Here is a 20,567-nt window from a genome sequence, read left to right on the forward strand (position 1 = left end):
TTCTGGGATTTTATCTTATGCTTTGGCCTGGAAGATATTCCTTGTCTATCTCATATTGTCTAACTTTATATTTGTATTTTTAGGTAGTTTAGTTATGTTTATTGACCTTGGAGAAGTAGCCCTCTGTGGGAGATGTCCTGTGTGTCCTAGCAGTACACTTCTCTTTTGTCATCCAAGGACCAGGGTCTAGCTTGTCCCAGGATAGAGTTTGGCCTCTGTTTGCAGATCTCTTCCATAAGCTTTGGGATTGTTGTTTTCTTATGTCTGATATCTACCCCTGGTGGGTCAGGCTGGACTAGAGGCTTTTGCAGGTTTCCTTGCAGGAGGAGTTGATGGCTATTCACTGCTGGGTGGAGCTTGATCCTTGTCCTCTGGTGGGTAGGGCCATACCTAGTGGCATGCCTAGAAGTGGCTGTGGAATCAGGAAGTCTTATGATGGTTGAGGCTTTCCACCCAGTATATTGTTTGGCTTCACAGCACTTAAGCCTATTATAGGCTGTTGGGTGAGGCTAGTTCTTGGTACTAATGATCCAAGCAAGATATGAGCCTTCAGGAAAGCTCATGCAGATGAACACTTCCTGGAAGGTCTACCATCTTTTATGCCCTCAGGGTGAGCCGTAGTCACCCCCTACCTCCCCAGGATACCTTCCAAAACCTGCAGGCAGGTCTGGCCCAGGTTCCTATGAAGTTACTGCCTCTGCCCTTGGACCTGGTGCACATGAAATTCTGTCAAAGAGAGTGAAGTCTCTGTTTCCCCAGTCCTTTGGGGCTCCTGGAGTTAAGCCCCCCCGGCCTTCAAAACCAGGAGACTTCTAGAGACTCCTCCTCTAAATGCCAGAACCCCAGGCTAGGGAGCCTGATATGGAGCTTAGAACTCTCGCTCCTATGGAAGATCCTTTGCGAATTGATTATTCTTCAGTTTCTGGCTTGCTCACCTGGGAGATATGGGGTCCACATATATCACAAGCAGGCTGTTCCTACTGTCCTGCTGAGGTTCCCTCTTTATGTTTCCAGTTGAAGAGGATCTTTTTTTTTTACTAGATTAGTCTTTTTTTAGCCCAGTCTTTTTTTTTTTTTTTTTTTTTCTTTTTTGGATGGTTGTTTCGATGTCATTTGTGGTTTTGTTGTAGTCATGAGGAGAGATGAGCTCATGGTCCTACTACTCTGCCATCTTGACCAGAACTCCTCTTATCACCCCTTTTTTGAAGTCATGATCTAGTAGACTGCTGAGGTCCATTTAACTGATCATTCTTTCAGGGGACTTCTTTTAATTGGGAGTGGTTCCTCCACTTGTTCATTTTACTTATATTTCTCTGACTCTATGGGTTTAAGAGTATAGTTATCTATCATGGCCTTGAAGGGCTGTTTTGTTTTTATTTTTAAGTGGGAGCATTCCTGTGTAGACTATGCAAGTCTAATAATTTTGTCGCAATGGCTGTTTTTAGTATGGTTGGTTTCCACATCTTTCTTCCATGTGTGTTGGCTGTTATCCCTTTAATTTGGAGGTGTGGTTGGTGTTGTGGTGATCACAGGCTACCCTGGTTGTTGAGCAGGGCCTCCTTTTTGTTCTTTGGTTGTTGCAGCCCTGTTAGGGGCTGGATCTGCTCCCCTGTTGTTGAAATAGAGGCTCTCAGACCCATTTCTTAGCTGCGGTGTGTGATAGGCATGATTGGAGTGCTTCTGCTGGCGGAAGAGCTGCTGACTATTCCTCTAGTGGAAATGTCCACTGGGAGGTGCCCTCTGTGGTGTTTTCTTTCACTTGTTATGTTAGGCTTACAAAATGTTCTTTGTTGACACTACCCTTGTGTCCACCTCAGCCACAGGAATGTCAGCAATCTGTTCTGGTGTCCCCCAGGTTCTGTGGCTGCAGAGCTACCAGTGCAGATCTGCCGACGTTAGGCACTAAGACCCACCCTAGGGAGTCTGCAGTTGTGCTCCTGAATATGCAGTGTGCTACAGGGTTAGCACAGACCTCAGCCCCATGTCTGCATACCATATGCAGGCCTGCTGTAAATGGTAAACTCACCCCTGCACCGTACCAGAACTCTGCTTTCGCTCCTATGCCTTATAGGGGCCAGTCCACAAAGGTACCACCAGAGCAAATCTGCCCCCTCTGCCTGAGTCTGTAAACAAATCTCAGTCCAGCCTACGAAGTTGTGGGGCCTCTAGGTATGGATTCAGATTTCAGCCCTGCCTCCTCCAGGGAGCCATGTAGTAGCAATTGCAATGGCTCTGACTGAGCCGTGCTTCTCTTCTCGTGAAAATGCACCAACATTGGTGCAGAGAAAGCACTCTGTGCTAGCAGAGAAAGTGGCTATGGCCTGACTGCTTTGTGCTCCCCCCTTCCTTGCAAACCAGCAGTGTTGCTCTTTTAAGGTGGTCCCAGGCTGTTCTGTTCTTCACACGGTCTCAGCCATAGGTCACACATACTCCAGCCCCTTGAGGCTGCCTCTACTCAGTAGGTCTCAGCCCTCTCCCCAGGCTCATTACTGAGTTTCAGCAGCAAGTCCCTCCCTACCCCTGCCAGCTCAGCTCACATCTAGGGCTGAGGATCCCAGGGACCCTCTGTGCTGGCTTCTCTCAGTTCTGTCTGTCAAGCAGCTGTTGTTTTTTCCTCTGAGCCTCTCAAGCTCCCTTTCTGTCTCCACTGACCTCCCTGCTAAATAGGGAACAGCCCAGTATGAGGGACCATTTTTCCTTCTTTACCGCTCCCTCCCCATGGACAGGTCCCGCACCAATTTCCTCTTCCATTTTTTCCCTCCTACCGGTTTTTGTAAGGAATCTTCTTGTATTTCGAAGTAAGAGATATTCTGCCAAAGTTCACTTAGGTGCTCTGTGTGAATGAATGGGTCTGCAGATATAATTTTCTGCGTATTTGTGGGTGGAGGTGAGCTAGTCATCCTTCTATTCTGCTATCTTGGCACCACCCTTAGTGATTCCATAATAGGAAAAACAAAATGTTTGAAGAAATGTTTTTTTTCATATATGTGTTTTATGTGTGTAAGTTTTATATATGTGTTTGATGTGTAGACAAAAGGTGTATTACTGTTTAGTTCATTACTTTAGCTATCAACCAAAATAAGCAAATTTTATTTAAAAAAAGTTTGACATCCTACAAATTCAACATTGTAGTACTTAATTTTGTTCATTCCTCTGCATCTAATAGTAGTTGTTCTTTTAAAGCCAATTATATATATACACATATATATGCAGTTTAAAAATCTTTCCTTTTTAGTTGCGGACTGTTGGAGTCTTGGTTGTCATATGTAAATATTTTCTTTCATTTTTCTTAATATTACTTAAAATTACTGAAAATTTTCTTATGACTGTTTCTAATGAACTTCATTAGAACTTCATTAGTTCATTCATTGTGAACTTTATTGTGTCTTTTCAAATTTGTGACTTGAGTAATAGTACATGATAATTATATGGCCCAAGTTATAGTCATTTAAATATTTATGAGTTGTTATAGATCCATGTTCTGGTATCTTTTAGATTATAGAGGGCCTCACCTTGCTGTCACAGAATGCCTGATGGAGATCCTTTTTTTTTTTTTTTGTCTGAAATAGAAGAGCTAAATTTTCTTTTTAAAATATAAATTGATGTTAAAGTTTCTATTCAATTTAGCTTTAAGAAGTTTGTTTAAATTGGATTCTCTACTATTCTGAAGTTCTAAGATAGATACTGATCAAGATAGACAAGGTCTCTGTTGCATGAATCTGATGTTGCAAAGGTAGGGTTTCTGAATTAATCAATTAATTAATAAATAAAAGAGTTTCAAAAATGGAAAAAAGTGAATATTAAAATAGCATAATGTGCTAGAGTAGGGGGTAGCTGCTATGGATCAATCTAGTATAATTGTATGATCATATGAGGAATGAACTCTTGATTGAATAATGTAAGATGAGGTTAGCTAACCAGAGGACCTTCTGGAGAAATGGCATACCAACCTCAGCAAATGTTAAGTGCTAAGGCCTGTGGTGGCAAAGAATTTCTCATGTTTAGGGGAAAATAAATGTCAGTGTGGCTAGAGTGTATTGGAGGTAAAGTTGCTTCATGTGAGATGAGGGAGGAGGGTAGACAAAGACCAGAATTTTCAGGTTTTATGAGGTATCGGTAGGAACTCCAAATTTAATTCCAAGTTAATCAGAATTTAGGCATGCAAGTAACATATACGTTGGTAAAAAGAGTACATTGGCTACTAGATGAAGAGCAATTCAGTAGAATCAAAAAAGAGACTATTTCAGGGTCTATGTGAGACCACGGGGACCTGGCTATTATTATAAGAGAAACAATAAAAAATGAACAAAATCAGGATGGGTTTTAGAGACAGAAGAAGATTTGCAAATGGACTGGATTTCTTGGAGTATGAATAGAGAATTCAAAGATGATTCTTAAATGATTGAGAAACTGGTGTGTGGTGGTGCCACTTGACATGATGTATCAAAGAACAGAGGAAGAACATACTTGTGGAGGAGACATCAAAAATTCAGATTTAAACATTGAGTTTAAGACACTTATTTGAAACCCAAGTAGAGATGTTGAGTAGAAAATTTTGATGTATTAGGTGGCATTAAAAAATAGGCAACACTTAGACATGGACAATAAGACACTTGCTTTAGTCTCTGCTTTGGTGTACTGCTACATGATATCCAGCTGCTGCCTTAGTTACTGCTGTCATTTAAATTTTTGTTCTGACAATGGCATTTGACAGTTTTCTGATATCTGCACAGTGGGTTCATACTATATGGGTATTCTACACTGATGTCCTCTGTTGCTTGGGTGTTCTTAGGACAGGCAATGTGTGCTCTGGATTTAAGACTTGGTGGATTATCAGAGGTGGGCTGCATCCTCCCTGATACACCACATAAGATACGAGCCTTATAACATTTGGAGGTATTTTCCCCCTTAATCATTTACAAAAGCTCTCCTAGTTCAACACTCTGTCATCTTTTTTCAGGATTTGGGAACCTCTCTAGGCCTTTTCTTTGCTTTCTTTCTCTTTCATCATACCCTCTTCACTTAAGTATCACAATTCTTTATGCCACCCTCGCATAAGACCTCATGTATGTTGTCAGTTTTTGCTTGGTATTTGATAAGGCTCACCTTCAAACTGTAGGAGCAATTCTCTCAGCACCCACAACTCTTGAAATAACAATGCCAAACACCTTGCCTGTCCCATAGAAAAATGATAATAAACTGCTGTCCTCAGGGGGGTTATTTATCCCCTTTTGTCCTGTTATATAGATAGTTATAAATGCCACTTATGTAATCAAGTTTTCCTCTGACATGATACTATATGTAGAAAACCCTAAAAGGTCCACACAGAAACTACTAGAAATAATTGAAGAATTCAGCAAAGTAGCAGGTTACAAGATTAACGTTCAAAAGTCAGTTCCATTTCTTTACACTAACAATGAATCAACAGAAAAAGAAAGTAAAGAAACAATCCCCTTTAAAATAGCACCCAAAATAATAAAATACCTAGGAGTAAATCTAACCAAGGAGGTGAAAGACTTATACATGGAAAACTATAAAACACTGATGAAGGAAATTAAAGAAGACTTTAATAAATGGAAAGATATCCCATGCTCCTGGATTGGAAGAATCAATATTGTTAAAATGGTCACACTGCCCAAGGCAATCTACAGATTTAATGCAATCCCTATCAAATTACCCAGGACATATTTCACAGAACTAGAACAAATCATAATAAAATTTATATGGAACTACAAAAGATATAGAATTGCCAAAGCATTACTGAAGAAAAAGAAAGAGGCTGGAGGAATAACTCTCCCAGACTTCAGACAATAGTACAGAGCTACAGTCATCAAGACATCATGGTATTGGTACCAAAACAGACATATGGACCAATGGAACAGAAAAGAGAGCCCAGAAATGAACCCACAAGCTTTTGGTCAACTATTCTTCGACAAAGGAGGCAAGAATATACAATGGAATAAAGACAGTCTCTTCAGCAAATGGTATTGTGAAAACTGGACAGCAGCATGTAAATCAGTGAAGCTTGAACACTCCCTTACACCATACACAAAAATAAACTCAAAATGGATCAAAGACTTAAACATAAGACAAGATACAATAAACCTCCTTGAAGAAAATATAGGCAAAACATTATCTGACATACATCTCAAAAATGCTTTCCTAGGGCAGTCTATCCAAGCAATAGAAGTAAAAGCAAGAATAAATAAATGGGACCTAATGAAACTTACAAGCTTCTGCACAGCAAAGGAAACCATAAGTAAAACTATACGACAACCTACGGAATGGGAGAAAATTTTTGCAAATGAAACCGTTAAAGGCTTCATCTCCAGAATATATAAGCAGCTCATACGACTTAATAAGAAACAACCAAACAACCCATCCAAAAATGAGCAGAAGACCTAAACAAGCAATTCTCCAAGGAAGACATACAAATGATCAATAGGCACATGAAAAAATGCTCAATATCACTAATTATCAGAGAAATGCAAATCAGAACTATGCTGAGGTATCACCTCACACCAGTTAGAATGGCCATCATTCAAAAGTCCACCAATGACAAATGCTGGAGAGGCTGTGGATAAAGGGGAACCCTTCTACACTGCTGGTGGGAATTCAGTTTGGTACAGCCACTATGGAAAACAGTACAGAGATTCCTCAGAAGACTAGGAATAGACTTACCATGTGACCCAGGAATCCCGCTACTGGGCATATATCCAGAAGGAACCCTACTTCAAAATGACCCCTGCACACCAGTGTTCATAGCAGCACTATTTACAATAGCCAAGACATGGAAACAGCCTAAATGTCCACCAACGGATGACTGGATAAAGAAGAGGTGGTATATTTATACAAAGGAATACTATTCAGCCATAAAAACTGACAACATAACGCCATTTGCAGCAACATGGATGATCCTGGAGAATGTCATTCTAAGTGAAGTAAGCCAGAAAGAGAAAGAAAAATACCATATGAGATCACTCATATGCAGAATCTAGGGAAAAAAAAACATAAATACAAAACAGAAACAGACTCATAGACATAGAATACAAACTTGTGGTTGCCAAGAGGGATGGGGGGTGGGAAGGGACCGACTAGGATTTCAAAATGTAGAATAGATAAACAAGATTGTACTGTGTAGCACAGAGAAATATATACAGGATCTTGTGGTAGCTCACAGCGAAAGAGACTGTGACAATGAATGTTGTATGTTCATGTATAACTGAAAAATTGTGCTGTACACTGGAATTTAACACAACATTGTAAAATGACTATAATTCAATAAAAAAAAGTTAAAAAAAAAGATAATAGTGTATGCCCTCATTTTAAAATGTTTTTATAGTAACCTAGGATGTAGAAAAATAATTTCAGCAAGTAGTTCACATCAAAATTGTATACAATTCTGACATTCAAGGGAAAAATGAAAATTGCAGTTCTAAACTTGGGAATCAACAAAGTATGAATATTTAAATCCTGGGGACTTGAGTTCTCTTGAGTTAAGAGTGCATACTCAGGAAAGAAAATGATCCAGGACTAAGTTTAAGGACACTTGACCCAAATATTTTATAATGGGAAGAAGGAGCTAGTGAACTACATTGAAAATGACAGGGCAATGAAACAGTAGAAAATCTAGAGAGAGTAGAATCCTAGGGTGTGCTTTTCAAAAGAGAAGTGGTGAATTGTATTGATGCTGCTGAGGGGCTGAACAGTATAAGGATGAGAAGGGTATTTGGCAATGCTGAAGTTCAGTTTATTGACTTGTAGGAAACTGTTATACAACATGGTAAGGGTTGTGAGTAAAACATAATGTTTGGGATAATAGACAAATAAATTAAATAAAATATAATATATTCCATGTGGTTGTAGGCTTATGAAGGAAGGTAGAACAGGGAAAAGTGATAGTGCATGGAGGAGACAAAATTTTAAATACAGTGGTCAGGGTAACCCTTATACCAAGAAGGTATGGCAGGAAAAGTGAAGGGAGCCTGTGCAGATATATTGGAAAGGTGTTCCAGGATAAAGGACGTAAAGGAATACCAAATGCAGGAGGCTTGGCTGCCTCTGGAACCATTTAAGTAAAGTGGAATGAGTAGAAGGGGAATGGGTTGAAGAGGAAAAGTTAGACAAGGAAATGAAAACTGTATGCAGAGAGTTCCTTCCAGAAGTGTCACTTTGAGGGGAAGCAAAGAAATGGAGCAGTTGCTAGAGAAAAACACAGCATACTGACTGTAGAATCTCTCATTAAGAGTATAAATAACTTGATTGAAATTAAGTACTTGTATATAATGATAGTAAAAATGAATATCATGTCATGATATTTTTTAACTTTTTTTATTGAATTATAGTCAGTTTATAATGTTGTCAATTTCCAGTGAAGAGCACAGTCTTTCAGTTACACTTGAGCATACTTATATTCATTGTCACATTCTTTTTTGCTGTGAGCTACAAGATCTTGTATATATTTCCCTGTGTGATACAGTATAATCTTGTTTATCTATTCTACGTATGCCTGTCAGTATCTATAAATTTCGAACTCCCAGTCTGTCCCTTCCTACCCCACTTCCCCTTGGCAACCACACTTCTTTAATATAAAAATAATATAATCTCTCTATAGAAAAGCTTTAGTTTTGACATATGGGAAAGACTTGAAATATGTGTATTCTTTGACAAAAGCTCAAGGTATTAATTTTGGTGATCTTAGCAAATTTGTTTACAAAATTACCTCATTTAGAAATTAGATGTAGAATTGGCAATAGTTTATCTAGACTATGTGCTATTCTCACTGGAAACAGTAGGTGTAATTAAATGATTCTTAGAAAAAGCCTTTTAGGTTAATGTAACCAACATTACCAACAGCATACTTTTTGGTATGTCAGAAATACAGCATTCACTTAAGAAAACATCAGCATCAAAGAAATTACCACATTTTGAGTACATCATGGGAAATTGTTAGAACACTTTTTACTTTTAATGTTGAATCTTTGTTAAGTTGTTGAAATGAAATTGGAAGATGACAATTTGGGAATAATCTTAATTCACGACTCCCCTTTCTTTCTCACTTTCTCCCTCCAAATGTTACATATAACACTATTGCTAGACATGAGAGTTTCATTCTTGCAGAATTTTACTTGCTGAAAAATGAGAATGTTTAAGTCCATACCAAATTATATAGTTGAAAGAATAACTAATAAAAGTCTCTATATAAAGTATTTTGCTATTAGATGTTTAGATTGGTTGACATGCCTAATACTTTTTATTAAAAGTAACTACATGCATGTCTATTTAAACTGAATTGCCCCTTAGATAACCACAAGAGAATAGTGATTACTGGACAGAAGTCATGAATATAAAAATGTTCTTTCAGATTGGAAAAGCTTAAAATAAATATAGTATAGATCTACCTTTACTCAAAATAAATAAAATGAATATAGTATAGATACATATATTTTATACATCAAAAATGCTTTTTTAATTTTCAACACTACTTGTTGAAGAAAACTTAATCTGGCTTTGACATGTGTGATTTTTTTACATTACTGAGAGAGTTGACTAATTCCTTAATGCCATTTTCTTATTTAAGACATGGTAGTCTTTTTGTTTCTGATACATTACTTCTGAGCTCTGCTGGCAAGCTTGTAAATCAGATCACCAACCAATCATAATTTATTTCAATAGGAAACTAAATGTGCAGTGTAGAATACAAATATGTTTTGATCAATATATCTACACGTTAACTCTAATAGATTTTTAAGTTTACAGAATAAATGAAGGTTTCTTTTCATAACATTATTATTATTTTCCTAACATCAATTACATATAATATATATGTTATATTACACAGTCATACAAACCAGATATATTCATTATTACTCAGATGTATGACTTCTAAAATGTATAAACTTGGCTTGCCTCACATTAGCAATCTATGCTTTAACTATCTAATCTGACTTTTTTGATTCACATTGAAATTAAGGCTAATTTCCTTAATGAAACATCCTTGTTTTTATTTGCTCCAGAGATGACTAATTATATCTACAATTAAAAAACAAATCCTCTCACGAGAACATCTTTTTGGTCACAAAGAGTTTTTTGTAAGGTGATGAGATATGCTATAATGTTGGACATTGTATGAAACATTCTGTGATGTGAAATGGTGTGACTCTTTCTCTGTCATTTATCCTATTATATCATATGGATATGAATACAACATATACTCATATAATCATTGAAAACAGTGATTTGTTTCCTCAATCATAGTTTGTATGGATTATAAACAGAATAATATTCTAACCTCTACCCTTAAATTTTTATATTCCTTTCTAAGCTCATTCTTAAAAATATGCTAACATAAAACCTTGCTTATTTTAAAACCTTTGTATAATTGAAATGTCAACATAAACAAGTGATATGTCAGTGTATCATAGAGTATAGCTTGCCCTTTTGTTCTATTTCTGATCTTCATATTTATTGTTCTGCTTTTGTTTTGTGTGTATTGTGTTTACTTGTTTTTTGTTCTTAAAAAATAATCATTCCTGTATCAAGAATGCAATCAAACATTGTGTCTAGTTTTAAATACTAATTTATGATTTAGTTATTTATTTCTGCAGAAAATTGTATAAATAAAAACAATTTTTACGTAGATTAATTGTGGCAAGTTACACTGTATTATTGTCAATATTCTGCATTAATATGCAGTGAAATTTAATGTTATTATTAATTTACTATGCTCATTCAAAGTCATTAATTACTCAAAAGACATACATTGAATTCTTCTTGGATACAAATAACTATAGTAGGTTCCAAATTTATGATATTTATCATTATCATAATTTTCTTTGATTTAATTATCCCCAAATCCAGCTTAGTGATTTGTGACATATAATCATGAGTATGGCTGTTTTGAGTGTAAAATGGAGAAGATACTAAACCAACTGAAACCTCATTTCTAGACATTCTTTATCATGTTACTCTTTTTTTTTTTGGTACATCATTTGTTATTTGCCACCTTCTGAAATTACCTTACTCATTTATTTATGCTACCTTTGTTTGTAAGGCCGTGGATCTTGTCTGTCTTGTTTACTATTATATTTCCAACCCTTAGCATTGGTATTTGTCATGTAGTAAGTGCTTAGTAAATAATTGTTGAGTACACAATCTTTTCGTTATCAAGAAGTGATTTTTCACTGACCTTATACTAGAATATGTGCCTACCTTCAAATGACCACAGTGACTAGATATAGGAATAATAATGTTATATTTAAGAAATATCTCCCTTAGTATTTAGGAAATTAATTCCCTCAATTAATTAGTTTAATGAGTCTTTCTAGGTGGCATATATTCTCAGTCCTTCATTTCTCAGACCTCCTGATAACATGTGAAATATGTTGCAAATATGTAGATTCATTTGCTAGATTGCTCCATAAGCCATAAACAAAGTAATATTGTGTAAATTGTGTTTAAATAATGAGCAATACTAGGTGATCACAATCTGGAAAGTCTGCATGACTCCCTTATAACTGATTAAGTTATTTTTCTTCTCTGGTGGCAAATGGGTCTTTGGTACACTTGATTTCTAGTTCAGCGTCTTGGCTTATGTACATTTCTGCTTCCTGAGAATAGGCATTGAAGCTGTCAGGAACACCCTTTTAGTTCCACCCCTGTTGAAGTGCCATTATTTTCTTCACCTCATGTACACTGTGCCTCTAGCTACTGCAGCTCTAACATTTTTGCTTATATCTGTCTCAATTACTGAAGGTGAATTCAGGTTACCAACTATAGTTCTATAGCAGCTATTGCTTGCCTTTACTACACTCTATTGTTGAAATTATCTTTGATGTTCTTGAGAAAGATGAAAAGTTTATCCTTTTTATTGTCTGTTATATCTTCTTTCCTCTCACACTTTTCTTGTTGTCATTGTTGAGTTGCTTCTCATCTACTGGATATTCAAAGGGCCATTCTCCAAACTCTGTACTTTATTGCAACCATCCATGTGTTATACTCTCATTACATTTAAAAATGTGTGCAGCCTGTCAAAAATAATTTAAACTTTCCCTAATGGATGTTTATGCTCATTGAATCAGGGAATTGAAGAGAGCTAAATTATAAATCAAAATCTGGCATGAAACATGCTACTGTACTGAAAATTTAATTGTACCAAATCTAACTATTTTTTCATTGAATTATTATTTGAATCAAACCAACCAACAAGCAAACAAAAGTAAACATAACCTGGATACTGTATTTTCTGAAAGTAATGAAGTAAAATTTTAAAACTTGAGTTTTAAAATTATACAGTTATATTACATGTCTTTTGTTTACTCAATCCAGATATGAAAAGCAAAACAGTGAGCTTGACCAATAAACAGTATCACTACTATGAAGAGAAAATAAGGCATTGATAGGGAAACACGTTAAAGAAAATTCATTCCAAAACTGGAGGAGAAATGAGAAATGTATAGGATAGAACCCAACTTATTCATGTTAGAATCCAAGAAAATTGGGGTATATAGTAATGTGGCCAAGCCCATTCTGTAGGTCCATGGGCACTGTGATAAAATAAATTTGAATTTATATTTTTATGCCATGGCAGGTGGTCATCCACTAAAAGTGATGGCTAGTTCCCAGACATCCTAAGAAAGATGGGTTTTTGGAGATAAAGGAGGAGGATATAGGATAAAGTGTTCTTGCATCACTTTGTCTACACCTCACCACTGATTACATGTGCAAGGACAGATATTCCAATTTCCCCATACCCATTCCCTAGAATGAGTGAATGCCAAGCACTGAGAGAAGAGTTGTAATCATCTCCCACAACACACACACAGAGAAATAAATCAGCTCTCTAATTTGCCTTCCGATGAAGAAACATGTAAGCTTTGAGAATGGGAAAGATATGTCGTATACTGGTTATTAGGAAACCTTGTTCTAAAACTCTCCTTCATTATGTAACAATCTTGCTTTTTGGAGAATATTTTACCTGAGCTTTATAACACACACCTAGTATTTAAATGATTAGGTATATAGGGGTGATATTCCTTTGTTGAATTAAATCAGAAAAACTGCTTTGCCGGAAAGTTTCAAAAGATTATGGAGCTAGGGAGTTATTTATCTATTAATCATGACCAATATCTGGGTCATAGTTTTACATTTTTTGCTTCAAGTGTCTTACTTTAAGGAAAATCGAAGTGCTACCTTTGTGACTAGATATGTGGTGACTAAATATATATCCAGAATACGATCTGTTTTTGGTCAATTGGAGCAGACCTCCAGTGCCTTACAGAAGTATATATTATAATAAAAGTTAATCATAAAAATGTATAATATTGTGAAATTACAAATAGTGCTTGTTCTATGAAATGAAATTGTGAAATTTGCCATTAAATATGAAATATTTAATATATATTAAATTGAAAAAGTATATCAGTTGCTTTAAAGTCTTACTGTTTTGTAACAATACTGTATCAATACATACATGGGTTATGCAATGACCAGCATGGTCAGTTCAGCATCCTTTATGTTTATTATTATCTTTTCAATAGATTTAGGAGAATCAAAAATTAGATGGAGTTTACAGTTGATTTTACTAATATATGCAGCCTGATTGGAACAGCTTATGTTTGGAATTGCATTATTCTATAACTGACCTTTCTGTGCATAAAATAACTATTTCACCTGTGCTTAAAAACTTCACAATTCAAAGTCATGAATGTTGTAGACATTTTTTAGGGCCCCAATTCAGTGAAAATGTTTACTACTGAAAACTTCAAAATTGTTTTTGTTGTTTTCCATCATTCAGGTTATCTGGAATGAATATACCACCACCAATTATCAGCAACAAAAACTGGCTCAGACTGCATTTTGTTACAGACAGCAATCACCGATATCGTGGATTTAGTGCTCCATATCAAGGTATATTTAATGAATACCTCTGCCTCTTTTGATGTGTAAAATGATTGTGTTATACACTATTGCATTTTGTGGTAAAAGCAAATCTTTAACATTAACACATGGTAATTTGAACAAGCAAAAATGGTCATTTTCTTGCTGAGGCAATATTGTGATCATAACTAAATTACAGTGTAAAAGTTAGTTGAGTTTTATAGCACACTGCCCAGAATAAGGAATATCTTGATTTCCAAAAGGTAACATGCAGCAGATGTAATATTTTACTTTAATAAAGTGCTTCAGCAGTTGGACATGCTACCTAAGCCTGTACCACAGAACACTGCAGAAAACTGCAGTTGTAAATAGGCTCTCCATCAATTGAAATCCATTCCCATATACAGTGTGTTTGTGAATGCTAATTTAATTAACCTTGTTAGGATTATTATCTACCATTGTCATTAAAAGGCATAATGTTGAATAAGATATAATATTTGATATATTAAGTTGAACAAACTGTTTAGAACATGATTGTTAAGAAGATGGAATATTAATGGAAATGTAGCTTCTACAATGTTTAGTGATACTATGTGAGTTTAGAGCACTTTATCCTCAGACGACTTATGTAAATAATTCATTTCATTCTCAGTAGCGTATCAGCTACTTTTCAGGAAATAGTGAGCATTGCCACAGTTGTTTTTCCATTTATCTGTTTTTTTTTTTTTAACGCTTTGCTTTTTAGTAATCTTCAACCTTAAGCACTTTGCAAATTTAATATGATGACTTTAGGCAGCTTATAGTTAATACCTAGAATAGCATTAGAATACATATTGGTTTCAGAATACAAATTTCAACAAATAATTTATGTTTTGGAGACCAGTAACCTTTCTATAGCTGTCCTATTAATATGTTTCTCAAAATAATAGCAATAGATTAATGTGTTGATTTTTATAGTAGTAAACTGGATATTACTGTAATAAAAAATCCCTAAGATTGTAACTTAAAAGTAAAGATTTTAGACAAAATCCACTGTAGAAAAATCTGTAATTTCTATTTCTAAAGTAGTTAATACAAATGCAAACATGAATGTAAATTTACTTTTAGAGCTGTGCATTTTATTAACATTTCTCATGGTAGAATATATTGCTCATCATAAAACACTGTATTTTAAAATTAAAAATTAAATATTCATAGGAACATTTATTTTTCTTTATTTTATTAAGAATAACTGTTCAGGGCATAGTAACTTGAATCTTACTAAATTCAGCCAGTGTCACTTTTAAATTTGCAATAATATTTCACTGTGTCCATTTCAATTTCTTAAATTTTTGTGTCTTTAGAAATAAGAGGACTTTTTTATAGAGGAAATATAGTTGTAGAACCTTTTTATCTCTGGGTTCACACTTTTCCTTGGGGAGTTTTCCACTCACATGATTTTATGGCTCTGATTTCCCTCTGCAATAATGGAGGCAGATGGCATGGCAGAAATTCAAAGACTATCATCTTTGATTCATGTGGTAATCTATTCTACTAGATTCATGGAATCTTTCAGTCAGATGACTTCTACTCTATCTAAATAGAAATAAAGTAGCACTTATTTTATATTTAAATATACAACCTAGAGGTTAAAAAAAATCATAGATCTCCTTTCTCAAATATAAACTATTTCATTTGCTTAATGTGATATGGTTTCATGAAACTGCTGTCTTTACATGGGGTTGTTTTGCATTATAAGACAGTAGTACAAAGCTGCCAGTAGATTTGTGTATTTAATTATTATTTTCAGTATTATACTCACTGATCGTAAGTTTACTTTTATAGTACTTTCAAGATTCAGTTTGATTTTCCGTCATTGCTGATACGGATTCAGCACTGAAAAATAGCATATCAGTGAATTCACTATAGTAAAATAGAAAGGAAGTGTTTTGTGGGATAGGAATTATTTCTATTTTCAGCAGGAAAAGGAGATCAAAATAGGATAATTTTTGGTGTAATCTATATCTTCAAAATATAGAGGAAATAAAGTGGCCTAAGAAAATATAAGCTATAATTTTATAATAAAATCAAGGAAAAGTTTTATTATGTAAAAACACAGCTTTGCATTGTATCCATTTAAAACTTTCCTGATTCAGGCTTGATTTTCTTAATTGCATTATCTCCAAATAATATTTTATCTGAACAACATAATTCATTTGGAGAAGCAATTCTTGAAACTATAATAAAAGAAATTTGGGTGACAAAAATGCTACTGAGCTAACTTAGATAGGTATAAAATTCATAATTCTAACATGCTGAATCCATACCCTAGCATGAAATGATAATCATGCTTTTTAGATTGTTCCATGCTATCATTTAATTTCCATGGTATCTGAATTAAAATCAATTCAAAATAGAAAATTTTGTGGTATATACTATTCAAAAGTCACAACTAAGTCTCCATGTAGTGTAGCTTCTTAATAACTCAAATACTTACTTAGTACTAAGAAATTATTATTGATTATCTATTATTTCAAATTTATTTAATGTTTTAATGGAGCTCTAAGTTTCCAAAGACTGATGATTCTCCTCATACATATGTATTTAACCTGTATTTTTTATAAAATACTTTGAATATTAACTGCAAACTACTAAGGATTTCTGAATACCATTAACTATTTTGTATAGTTTGTTCCATAACTGATGGAGCAGGCATATAGGCACAGCAACATGTTTTCACCAGCAGAGCTTCCTTTCAGTTGTGTTATAAAATGGCTTCTTTATCAGTTTAGATATAATAATTTAAATCGGGTTAAGTAGACACTGAGGATAGCACATTAGCAAATATGGTTCTGTTCTAACGTAAATATACTAAGAAAAATCTTGATTTAAGTAAAATGGCTTTGATACAGAAAATGCTCTCCATCCCTAACCCAGCCAATTGAAAATGTTCACTGCTATCTAAAATAAACAAAAGCATTTCCCCTCCCCGCTACAGTTTATTTATACTGGAAATCTCTTGTTTTAAAACTCTGTTATCTCTTCTATGCTTCAAAATTTTTTCCTTTATAATTTTCATTTCTCCCCAAGGAAAATCATTTCAATGTCATTTTAGTATATTAGTCTTTGTTTTCAAATAAGTTTTCTACATTCTAGTTCCATTAAACCTCTTCTAATAAGAACTTTAATAGTACTGCTTCACACATAAGTAGTGTAACTTTTCTTTAATTGTGGTATTTGGAAGTTCTCTTATTTATTTGTTGAAATCTCCATACTACTGTCACTTGATCTTTATTATAAACCTAAAATCTATTATTTCCACGTATATGAATACTTGATCAAGTTTTCTTAATTTCTAAATTGGAAAGAGATTTTCAGATGACTATCAATTGTCCAATGAAGGAAATTTTACCTGTAGATGATGTTTATTAAAAAATATTATTTTTATCCATAAGGTTCAATTATTCAAATATGAAGTATTACTACTACAGTTTTTATTTTGGGTTATTCAACATATCACACTTTTTTTTTAATGTGCAAAGATAGTGTAGCTATAGATATTCATAAACTTGTCTTTGGAGTCTAAGTTAGGAATTGTAGCATTTAATTAATTCCAAATACCTAAATATATGAATATTCTTATGTTATAGATTCAATTTTCTAAATCCTTATAGATTTTTCTCTTATCTTCTATAATTTTGTTTATATGACTCTTCTTATGCTGGTTAAAATTTTACAGACACTTAGTTTCAATTTAACACAGGTACATCAATAGTAATAGAATGGGTTTTTAATTTACAGAGAAAAATATTTTGTGTAGGTTCTCAAAGAGATTATCATTTTGGGATTAGCTGTGCATCTTTTTGGTAAGAAAAACATATTTAATGAACAAAACTTTCAAAACATATTGAAAATTCACTGTCATAAACCTCAGTTACATAGAGGCCTTTGGCATTTTAGATGCACATAATTTAAGTGAAAAATACCTTTGGAGTATTCACTCCATTTTTTGCATTTGGACATATTTTGACATAAATGTGTGTGCACTGTTACTGAACAAAGATAAATAAGGTGATCAGGAATGGAGCATAATATAGTGGGAAAGAACAGGATTTGGAGGTCAGAAGATGAGCATTGAATTACAAGTTACTAATTGCTGTCTGAGTTATCTTGAACCTTGGTTTTCCAAAGAGTGAAAACAGTCACAATAGCTAGACATATTATTCTTGTGCAAATCAAAAGACATTAACATTTCTTATAGTAAAATTTAGACATGCAGCGAATAAAGATACTTTTTTACAAAAAAGATAATCAATCATATGGAATGAGTGAGAAACATACTAACCATGAGATACAAATAGTTTAAAAATTGTGATCAAACATAAAATTTAAATCCAAGTACCTCAATTAAGAAAAATGCTAGGTAGTATTTCTCACTATCACAAATGAGGGTGCCTACTTTTCTCCAGGGAAAATCACTGTTTTTAAGAACTCAATTTTAAAATAGGATTTTTGTATGTAAAACTGAAAAGCAGTTTCTTGTTCAAAAACAGAACGTTTAAAATCATAAATATAGTCCAAGTTTAAAAATAGAGCACGACATCAAAATAATCTGTTTAATTGCATTTTAAAAATTTTGTTTAGACTTCAGTTTTTCATATTGTACCTCCATTTTGTTAAAAAAAAAAGTCAGAGAATCATATCTATCATGAAACCCTTCCTCTAATTTAATAACTATCAGTGTGTGTCATGTTTATGGTTTCAGAGTTGTAGGTGGGAGTGTGACATGAGAAGAGAAGATCAAACCTTTTGGTTTAGACAATTTAGGTGTAGTTTACTATCATGGAAATGTAGCACATGGACAAATAGGCTACTTTTCTGATAAAGACAGTGGACAGGGCTCTCTGGCAGCACAATTCAAGAAATATTCAGTGAATATATGTATATTTATCATGTTATAGTAGGTATTACTTAAATTTTAAGGAGTACATGCTCGGGAAAATTCTTAAACTGAATTTGCATTCTTGTCTCAAAATCCCCCTTTCATACATAGACAAACTGCATTATTTTAAGCTTATAAATAAGCTAATTATGTTCATTCAGTGAGTTTTAAGAGAATAAGAAGTTGAGTTTCACTGGAGTATAGTGTTTGAAAGAATTTCTAATCTTGTACTTTGTTTTATGTATTTTTGATTTTATTAGCAATATCACCTTTTTATCTTCAAGTCTCCTTAAATACTACATAATTACCTTATCTTGAAATTCTTTTTTTCCCTTAATTTTTATTGTAGGGTTAGAAAAGACAAATCAAAACTTCTTTTACCTTTTCTGGCTTTATGAGCCTATCTGGTCCATGGGATTCATCATCTTAATTAATATAAAGTCTACACAACTTGTAAAGATAACTGAAAGAAGATATTTAGTAATAAAAGTGATCTAAGTAACCATTGGTCTGTCTAAAATAGCCATTAAAAACTCCCTCTTAGCATTTCCTTCGGTGATGTAAATGTATATATCATAGTCTTGCCAATGTAAAATTTAAGGCTTTTTAACATGTTAGGTAATAATGATGTTAGAATTAAATTCTTCCATAGCTAACTATATTTATATTTTCATTTTAATCCTTAAAATGTTTTTGGCAATATTCTTATATATCTCCCAGCGCAAAATTCTGTTCATAAATTGTGGGTGTGTTTAACAGTAAACTGGCTAATTGTCATTTCATTTCAAGTTTCCCTGAAATTTGAAATATGTAAAGAAATAGTCGCATAAATCAGCATATCAATTGAAATTCTATTGTATAATTTTATTACTCCCTAAAGAATTGAATCAATCTCCATAACATTGATAGTAGGGAGACTCTGATTTATAGTCAAAATGGAAAATATCACAGATTATTACTTTAAAAAGGTCTGTAATGCTTACATTGGCTAAGTGTTCTTTCTTAAGCCAACATTTAATTTATATAGACATATATAAACACATTATTGATACATCTTAAAAAGTGAAAGGCAAATTATATTAACCTTATATTAAAATCTTATGGAATCTAGAAATATCTTAGTAAAATGAATGTAACTCAGATTACTATCTTCAAATACAGCAACTGCTATGAATAGGAGATAATCTATCAAATATTTAGCTTTAACGTAGATAATATTCCCTAAAACATGTAGTAGGTTTAAAATGTAGTACTTGACAATCATAAAACTGAAAAAAAAATCATTTTGGTGTAACATTTTAATTTTGATCACACATGCCTGCTGGTGATAGAATAAACTTAAAACTTGCCAATCTCTTCTAGGATAAAAGTCACTTTTGTGTTAACTCAACTTCTTTGGGGTAAATGTTCAAACTTTCAGAGCTTAGGTCACCTCCTTCCTTTTTAAAGTAAGCTTCTAGTTACAAGCGATGCTGTATAAGCCCTAATAGTGATGGAACGAAGCTTACTGGTTTATATATAAACCCTTGCTCTCACTCAAGAATACTAGCTGGTTTCAGTGGGGACACTACTCTTTAGTGTCTGAGAATCCTGCAGATGTCTGCTGGTGTCCATGGGGTAACTTGTGGTATGTAATTTTAGCATGATCAATTGTTCACCATTCTGATTCTACTCCATGGTACCTTTTGCTGGGTCTTCCATCCATTCTTTAGCTAGAGCTCTTTAAGCCATACTTCCTGCTATAAATTCTCTTTTTCCCTTACCATGA

The 20,567-nt window shown here is 33.9% G+C and overlaps 1 protein-coding gene across 1 annotated transcript in view; it reads left to right on the plus strand.

Moving 5' to 3' along the window:
* Positions 1-20,567, plus strand: part of CSMD3 (CUB and Sushi multiple domains 3) — a 1,015,135-nt gene that overhangs the window by 375,133 nt on the left and 619,435 nt on the right. The window contains 1 exon segment of the mRNA XM_032468125.1: positions 13,796-13,908. Within this exon segment, the coding sequence (XP_032324016.1) occupies positions 13,796-13,908 (113 nt within the window).

This window comes from Camelus ferus, chromosome 25 (assembly GCF_009834535.1).
Source record: "Camelus ferus isolate YT-003-E chromosome 25, BCGSAC_Cfer_1.0, whole genome shotgun sequence".
Taxonomy (NCBI): domain Eukaryota; kingdom Metazoa; phylum Chordata; class Mammalia; order Artiodactyla; family Camelidae; genus Camelus; species Camelus ferus.